Source organism: Olea europaea, unplaced genomic scaffold (assembly GCF_002742605.1).
Source record: "Olea europaea var. sylvestris unplaced genomic scaffold, O_europaea_v1 scaffold1619, whole genome shotgun sequence".
In the NCBI taxonomy this organism is placed as follows: Eukaryota; Viridiplantae; Streptophyta; class Magnoliopsida; order Lamiales; family Oleaceae; genus Olea; species Olea europaea.
In genome coordinates, this window is record NW_019233828.1 from 220437 (window position 1) to 229664 (window position 9228).

General features: G+C 31.8%; 1 protein-coding gene across 1 annotated transcript; it reads left to right on the top strand.

The window, feature by feature from the left end:
• The first annotated feature begins 982 nt into the window (after window positions 1–982).
• LOC111377194 (5'-methylthioadenosine/S-adenosylhomocysteine nucleosidase-like) lies at window positions 983–2995 on the top strand. Its single transcript, XM_023000257.1, has 5 exons — window positions 983–1269; window positions 1624–1691; window positions 1797–1937; window positions 2093–2344; window positions 2509–2995. The coding sequence occupies exons 1-5, from the start codon at window positions 1038–1040 to the stop codon at window positions 2863–2865; spliced, it is 1050 nt and encodes a 349-aa protein (XP_022856025.1). The 5' UTR covers window positions 983–1037; the 3' UTR covers window positions 2866–2995.
• Window positions 2996–9228: the final 6233 nt, after the last annotated feature.

The following is a 9228-nucleotide window of genomic DNA, read 5'->3' on the forward strand; positions in this document are numbered from 1 at the left end:
CACTTAAAAATTATGAGCAGACAGTGTGCATAAAGTCCAGCATTTAAATAAATAAATAAATATATATATATATAAAACAAGACACTTGTTTTACAAGCATAGGATTCTTTGACTGCCAGTTAAAAATTATAAGCAGACAACGTGCATAACCGTATAGTCCAGCATTATATATATATAATATATGCACGCGGGGTAGTGAACTAAAGTTAGCAATTATTTCACATGGGATGATGATTCAACTCGTCACGTTATTATTTGTTAACGATTCCGTACGCTTACAAATTTTGTTTGAATACTCTTCATATGGGTTCGAACAGGATTGTCATGCAAGCAGAATGATGTGGAGTGTGAGTCTAGATTGTTTGTTACGTGTCTGTTGTGTGGCCATGCTTGGAGTCTCGAAGAAAGAAGCGTAACAGATGCTAAAAACAAATTGTACTTGATTGAGTTTATAAATAGAATTAAGTTAAGTGTACAAGTATGATTGACAACATTGGTTGATGAACATGTATTGTCAAAATTTAAGTGTTTGATGTAGAAAACAATTATTTTTTTTAAAAAAGTGGATGAATAATTGAATATAATAACGTCAAGTAGGATGTTATCAACCAATAATGTCAACAAACATTGTACATATATACATATAGTATGATTGTTATAAATGTTTTATAAGCCCCCGTTTGGCCTCCCATTTTTTGAAATGAAAACGTGTGAAATAATATTTTTTTGAAAATTAAGTGATTGGAAAAAAAAAGGAAAATTTTTCGATTTATGTATAATATTATTTTATGAAAGATTGTGTAGTTGAAAATAGAAGGAGGAAAAATAAAATATAATATAATGGGACTAAATTGATTGCCAAAAGCAAATTGCATAGAATCGTACATGCAGGAACAGTGTACTATTTTCAACTTTAAATATCAACCAAGCACTTCTTATCCTCTGAAACCATTTAAAAAAACGTGCATGTATTTATGCATTCTATATATTCTACATTTCTTGAGGAGTTTCAGTAGTTTGAGTTTGAAGAAGAAAAGATGTCTATAGTTGTGAGAATTCTGTCGTTGGGATGGGCTATCATGATGATTACGAGTATTACAAATGTTGCAGATGGAGCAATTCCTAATGATTTGCAGGAAAAGATTTCTATCATAAACAATGATGGTCCTTACTTGGGTATTGTAGTGCCCAACAGTTTTGAGATGAACCCTCTTCTCCAATCTTCAAGTTTTGTTCCTCATTCCACGCTTTCCTACTTGGATTTTGCAGGTTAGACAACTATTCACTTGAAATTTAATTTATTGCTTACTTTGATTTTGTGTAAGATGAACTATTCGGTACCAAACGGTAAAATATAAAAAATAAAATAAAATAAAGTGGTATAATCTTGTCTAGTGCTCCACACTTTTGTCTAATGTTATAATGGTGAAAAATAATTTATTTATTCAAACGTTAATATTAATTAACTATTGAAAACAAAGTTTAGATACTGTTGTTGTCAATCTTCTCGTAATATGTTTGGTTCTACCAAATCTTCAAGGAGACAGCAAGAAATAGCATAATATCCAGTTATAATATTCCAAAATCTTATGCTTATTTTCTTCATCTTCTGCATTGAAACAGGAAGAAGATTTCGATTTGGAACTTTGGAAAGTCGAAAAGTTATCATTGTCATGTCCGGACTCAGCATGGTATGTTCATTTTTGTAATACCCTACTTACAAGGAAAATTCAATGATTTATTTCTTCCCATTTTTCAGAGGTACAACATAATTAATTTAAATTATTATTTCATAGCTTAATGCAGGATTAGTAACACAGTTGCTGCTTAGTATATTCGAGATTGAAGGAGTAGTTCACTTTGGAATAGCAGGAAATGCAAATCCTAACTTACAAATAGGAGATGTTACTATCCCTCATTATTGGGCTCATTCAGGCGTTATCTCACTACGTAAAACCCATCGATTTAGATGCTCCGAAAACTATCAAAATAAGCTGAGAAAAGCACTAGATCATTTTCACGTGTAGTGTATACTCACATATATTCCCATTAAATGACTTTGTTTAAATCCTTGCGCAATTTTTTTGATCAGAGGTTTGGAGATGGGCCTGATGATGAACTTGCATTTGAATCTAATGGAGACTATACAAGAAAAATCGGTTATCTTAATTTCTCTCAATATGAAAATGGCACAAAAAATGGGAATTATTCAGGCAACCTTCTCAACAATGTGTGGTATCAAGCGGAAGAGATATTTTCCATTGATGGACAACCTGAGATTAGACAGCATGCCTTTTGGGTTCCTGTTGACAAGCTGTACTTTTCACTTGCAGAAAAACTTGAGGTTAATTTTCTACTATCTTGGCTTAATCTCTTTTGACACCAAAGTTTATCTACTACAATGAAACTTTACTGAAAGACTTACACTAACCACAAATATGATTAGCCCAAAAGATTGACACATTTGTTTACTTAAATTTAGTTTTTAATTTTCGCTTTTCTGTACAGGATATTGTCCTTGAAAAGTGTGTCAATTCTACTACGTGTTTACCTCGATCTCCAAAGGTATTTAGAGTGGAAAGAGGAGTGAGTGCTAATGTGTTGTTAGACAATGCTGCCTATCGAAATTTCTTGTATTCCAAGTTCAATGCAACTCCGGTCGACATGGAAAGTGCTGGAGTAGCCCTCGTATGTCTCCAACAAAGGACCCCTTTTATAGCAATTAGGGCACTATCTGATTTAGCTGGTGGTGGTTCTTCTCTCTCCAATGAAGCTGCTATCTTCTCTTCACTAGCTGCTCAAAATTCAGTTACTGTTCTACTTAAGTTCATTACCTTGCTGTTTTCGCAACCTCAAGTTATTTAACTTTTAACCGTTGGTACCAAAAATAAAGCAGCTGATTCAGTAGCATGGGTTGAGATAAAGGCCCGGTGTCATTATGGACACAATCCAATAAAGTTATTAATCAATGTTGTTCCTATTGAAGTTCATTTTATAATGTTTTTCTTATAATGTTGTTTATATAAACCCCATATGGAATGCAATTAAGAGTAATACACAAATATCTGCATTGATATTCTATTAAAAAAGAATAATGACGTGAACCAATAGAAATCGCCTCCCAAATGGATATATCAAGAAATACATGGCTAGAAATATCCAGTACTCTCTAGAATCCACCAAAGAGAGACAAGAATTCCAAGAGAATGACAAATATATCTCAAACAAAAATAGGTTTATATTCAAATAATTGTGTTTCTACCTTCAAGGATTTTCAAGATTATATTTAAATGAAAGAAACGTCTATATTAAGTTACAAATTCGTGCATTTAGATTCCAAAGAAATTGAAGAATCATAGGAACTATCTTGAACCAGAAAAGAAGTGACTTTTAGCATCCCCACGAATAGACTTTTCAACACGACCACATTGCTTTGAAATTTTGAGTAGGAAAGTCAAAAAGGAGATCCATAAATTGCTTTGAAATTTTGAATTGATAACCCAATGATATATTATTTTATATCTAATATGTCTCAACATGTCTCATAATTTAGTTGAAGTGACACCAAAATTCTACACCTTAAAACTCTAAAGCACCAAATTTGACTTCCTTGTTTACTCTTTAATTATTCCAATTTACTATTTTTACTTTTATTTGACAAAACACAAAGTTTTGTTTGATTTTTGATCTAAATTAAACTAACTTAATGTATGTTAATGTAAACAAAAATCGAATTAGGTTTTTTGAATATGAAGAAGATATTAAGGCAGCCAATTTCATTTATTGATCAACTTTAATTCCTTAATCAAGAATCCGAACTAAATATCGTGTTTGGTCTAATACTTCTAATGTATTAGATTTATCTATCTTAAGTTCAAATTGATTCTATTCCATATCTTTATGTGAATCATGATATACTAAACATTAAATTTTTAAGAATTCATTTAATAACTGCATTAACTGTAAAATGTATCTTTATACTAGAATCTTGAAAATTGAATGAACAAGGTTTCCATAAACTACATCATTTGCCCTAACAGAAAGTTTAGTTTCGCATATTGAATGAAGAAAGGCAAAATTATTAGTGAATAAATCTCTAGATTTTGAATGAAGATGTAGAAAAGTGTATGAATCTTGCACCAAGATCCTCTTCAATCAACGCTTCAAATCCTGGACTTGATATCTTGATTTATTGCTTTTCTTCTATGTGTTTCTCTCTAATTCTTAATTTGTGGAACATTTTTTCCTCTCAGTCAAGTCTTTATGCAGTATTATAATTTTAGAATAGTTCCCATCGAAAAAAATACAAATATTTGCAGTTTACCCTACAATTTTCCAAAGCTTCCATTTTGGTCCCCAAAATTGCCAATTATCAATTTTTTTATCCTTATTCTTTTGAATTCATTCAATTTCTCAAAACATGTTTCAATCGATTGATTTCAATCTCAGATGGTCTTCAGGTGTTCAAATTATTCTCCAATCAAGTTCAAATCACCACTTTTTGCATCAATCAAACTCAACGTTGATCTTTTCCTACATATCACATAATTAGGCAGCAATCCACTCAAATTAATCATAATTTATCAAGATTAAGAGCAAAAATAAGCATATAAAATACACTTATCAACACCATAAACATAAACTTTTGTTTGCCTTGAACAAGATTATCAACCCAATACACATGCATGCAACAATTAGCAAGTTAGATAGTCTATTGTATTTGCTTTAGGAGTCGAAACTGTGACTGTCCAAAGTTAACACCACCTCGATGATTGAGACATGGTGAGAAAATTGGGACTTTTCTGTCGATTGGTTCTTCTTCTAGAGTGGGTATATCTTCTTCTGCATTCTCTTCCTTTGCTTCTACTACCAATCTCCCTTGCTTGTGCCGATTTATCTGTGACTTTGACTATCTCGTTATTGTAAGGCATATAAGTGGTGTCACCTTTTTTTTCTACTTCAAATAGTGTCATAGGTACTCCAGCTCTTTTCCACAATGCAGAAATCAAACTAGGCATTGTTAGTTTTGTGTGATCTCTAGGAAACATAGGACGATCCCTGATTGTGTTGATGATGATTTATCCAAAATTAAGTTGTATCTCATGGCTAGTTTGTACAGAAACGTAATCTTTAATATATAAATTACAGTAATACAGTATTGTATATTGTTGGGATCATGTTGCTTGAGAGAAAATGATGGAAGATACATAGTTCATCATTCATATTTCCATGATCAACTATGTTGGTGGTTGGCCAACCTTAGGCTTGGCCCTTGAATATACGAATTGCGCTACTGTGTCCTAATCAATGGTCTTAGTACTTTAGACCTTTCTTCAATATTATAATACACTTGAACACACATATGTTTTAGATAGTCCTCGCTTTCTTCCTCTATATCATCTACATTGAAGCTACACATGAATTCGCTTTCTACGTATGTGTAAACCTTATTGGGTTTAGCATACAGTTTGGTCCACCCCTTTTCCCTGACAATGTTCAGTATGTTCATGAGTTGGATTTGGTCTAGTTGCACTCCCTGTGAATAAGAGTCCAATTATTGAATATATCTGCACATTGTGCTAGTTCCTAAAAAATATAAGTTTCATAAGACAAAAGCTCGAATTGAGCCCCCTTTCTAGTGCTAGAGGACTCGATAATTCCCTTTCGCTTATTTGCTCTAAAGATTGTTGTTCTTGGAGGTATTGTAAATGAGTTATATCCTACAAATGTAAATAAGATGTTAGGCCAAATTATATTTCATCAACTTGTATAAGGAAAATATGTATTAATGATATATGCAAGGATGAAGTGAATAACGTGACTCAATTGAAATTTTCATTATGTGTGAGGATTGTGGAGTGGACAAACACCCCCAAACTTAATGTGATATAGTAGCACAAGAGTATAGGGTTATAGTAGCTAAAATTGAATTGAAAACCTTTTAACTAACACTTGATGTATAAGGGAAATTCTTAGGTCTAATCCATTCCTCTCTACATAATTGATATATTACACTTGGAACAATAAGGAATTATGGGTAAAAATTGACAAACACCTAGTTGTAGACTTTCAACAAACACATTGTGTGCAAAAAAAAAGTTCCAACCAAAATCCACTAATTATCAATTCTCAAACAAGACCCACATTCTTCAATCTAACATCCTTAAATCCAATCCCAACAAACTCCAATTCAATGTTTTCCTACAACCATTTGAAAAATAAGTTTTTTCAAAATAGTAGAAAAATTCAAAAAGTTATAAACTTACCTTGAAGATTATGAATTAAGTGAAAGTGGATTTAAAATACTCTTCTTTTGATTAAATCAAATAATTTTCCTTGCAGAGTAAGAGATAAAAGAAGATTTCTAGTCGTGAAGGGTAGAGTAGTTAGGGTTTTGTGAGGAGAGAATGAGAATATTTCAGGGAAAAGTGAAGATGATTATGATTTTGAAAGTCTCATATTTTTATGTTGTCAAATATTTATTTTTTAGTATTTAGTTTAGCCAGTAACAAAAATAAGAAAAGAAAAGGTCAAAGTTAAAAGGCCTGGATATGGTCGTTAGTTGGAAACCTTCTTATTCTTCTTCTTCTTCTTCTTCTTTTTTTTCATTTTTTTTATAATTTGAAAAAACGTGCATATGCATTCCTAAGTGCTATATACAACGTTATTATGAAAAAATTAAAAAGATTATAGTTTAAAATTGCATTTTCTCTCTTTAGTCCTTGTTTTATAGTCTTTTAGTTCGACTTTAGCCACAATCATTCTGGAACGGCCATATCAAGGGTATCTTTCGTTGTATGGAAGTCCTCTACAAAATGTTTGACACTTTGTCCATTAACTTTGAAGTTTCCCTTTATTGGATGATAAATTCAATTGTACCATAGGAAATTACTTGAGCTACCATAAAAGATATAGACCATCTTGATTTTGGCTTTTCCGAAAGAAGTTTCAATATGGAGTTGTACAAGAGAACTTGGTCCCCATTTCTGAAAACTCGTTGCTGAATGTTTTTTTCATGCCATTGTCTTCTTTATAGATATCTACACTATAACTGCAATATTCTTGTTTTCCCAGCGTTTTCTAAATCTATATTCAGCTCCTTCAGTGTCCAATATGCTTTATGCTAGAATTCCACGGGTAAATGACACGTATTTCCAAATGCAAACCAGTATGATGAAATCCCAATCGGTGTCTTTAAAGCAGTACGGCATGCCCATATTGCATTATCTAACTTTTTAGACCAATCATTATGAGATGCATTCGCACTAAATTCTAAGATCCTTTTAAATTGTCTAATCAAAGTCTAAGTCTGTCCACGTGTCAAAGGATTATTTTTTAAGAGAAGCTCGAACAATCTATTTTTTGTACTATGATTCACACACTGAATTGACCACTACTGCATTTGCTCCATCTGTTAAAGATTTTATTAATAACTCCATTTGCTTTGTCAAAACAAGAATATGCACATTGGTAGATTTCATGTTGTCCAACTCATTAATTCCATTTGCTATCTTTGGCACTACTGTTTCAGATGAAAACATGAAGTGTGTAGTTGTAATCAACTACAATAATTCCAAAAAATTGTTGAACTAGTTTACTAATAATGGACCCGCTTGCTAAAAATCTACCTAAGATCTGATGATTTGGCCATTGGTGATTGTATGGCATAGAAATACTCTGTTGATTACCTTTGCTTATCTCATGATTTGGACAATTTCTCATTAAATCTTTGAATATATTCCAACCTTTGTGGTAACTTTCTGCTTCACGTTGCTAGAATGTATGGATTTCATGTTGAACTTTTGTTACTTTTGTAGGTGGGAAGAATTTATTATAGAATTTCCTTGCTAAGTCCTCCCAAGTAGTGATACTACTATGAGGCTCAGAATCCAACCACTCAAAAGCTACATCTCTCAATGTATATGAAAATAAGTATATCTTGATTACATGTTCATTAATCCCTGTAAGCTGAAAGTTTTGGTAATTCTGTAGAAATCTTAACATATGTGTGTTCGGGATTTCAAAAGTAAATTCTTAAAACTCGAGGATGTTGCTATTCAAGTTAATCCAATTAGCACTTATCTGAAAGTTATTCTTCCCAAAATCTAGTTATACAATACTGGATAAGTCGAATGCAGCTATAGGAGTCAAGAACATTGACATTGAAAAGCCTCCTTCATCTTTCTCAACTAGTTCGCCATGTTGAATTTTGGTTCCGCTATCGTAACGGCTCCTTTGTGCAATTGGCAATCTCAAAATATTTTGCTCTTCTTCTATCTGATGTTCTTATTTTTGTTTGTGCTCCTTAAGTCTTAGTTTAAAAGTAAGTTCTATTTTTGGATCAAATGATTCCAGAGTGTTGCCTTAAGAATGGAGCACATAACGAACACCTTTTTATTTGTAAGAAAAATAACTAACCAAGTAAAAATAAAACAATCAAGTAAAAGTAAAACATAAAATAAATAGTCCAAGCAACGGTGCCAAAATCTTGTTACCTTTTTCCTATCGCAAGTGTACGATATCAAAAAAGTAATATAACGGACATTTGAATCCAGATAATCATTCCCACAGAAGCTATTTTTGTTCCTAGTTTATAATTTCTACTTCTATTTTGCGAAAAAAAAAGTTTAGTTTGATTGTTATTCTAGATTATACTAAATTAACGTAATGTACAAAGAAATTGAATTAGGTTTTTGAATATGAAGGAGACATTAGGGTTGACAATTTCAATATTGATCACCTTTAATTCCCTAACCAAGAATCTTATCTAAATGTTGTGTTCAGTCAAATTCTTCTAACATATTCAATTTACCTCTCTCGATTCAAATTGATTCTACTTAACTAAGTAAATTCCATATTTCTGTGTGAATCAAGATATTCATTGGCTAAAAGCATTAACTTCCTGGAATTCATATAACAACTGCATTAACTAGAAAAGGCATATCTACGCTTTTATACTAATTTCCAGATTGTACTACATGGTCTAAACCTATAACTTACCTCACGACATGTTTATAAGTTCACAAGATCATTGAATTATTGGCCAAGAAATTGAAATTATTCAATATCATAAATAAAATAAACACAAATGAAATTGAGAACAAGAATCTTGAAAATTGAATTCAAGGGCTTCAGTAAATTACATTGTTTGCACTAACAAAAAGTTTAGCTACACGTATTGAATGAATAAAAAATAAAGAATTATTGTTGAATGCATCGTTGGGTTTT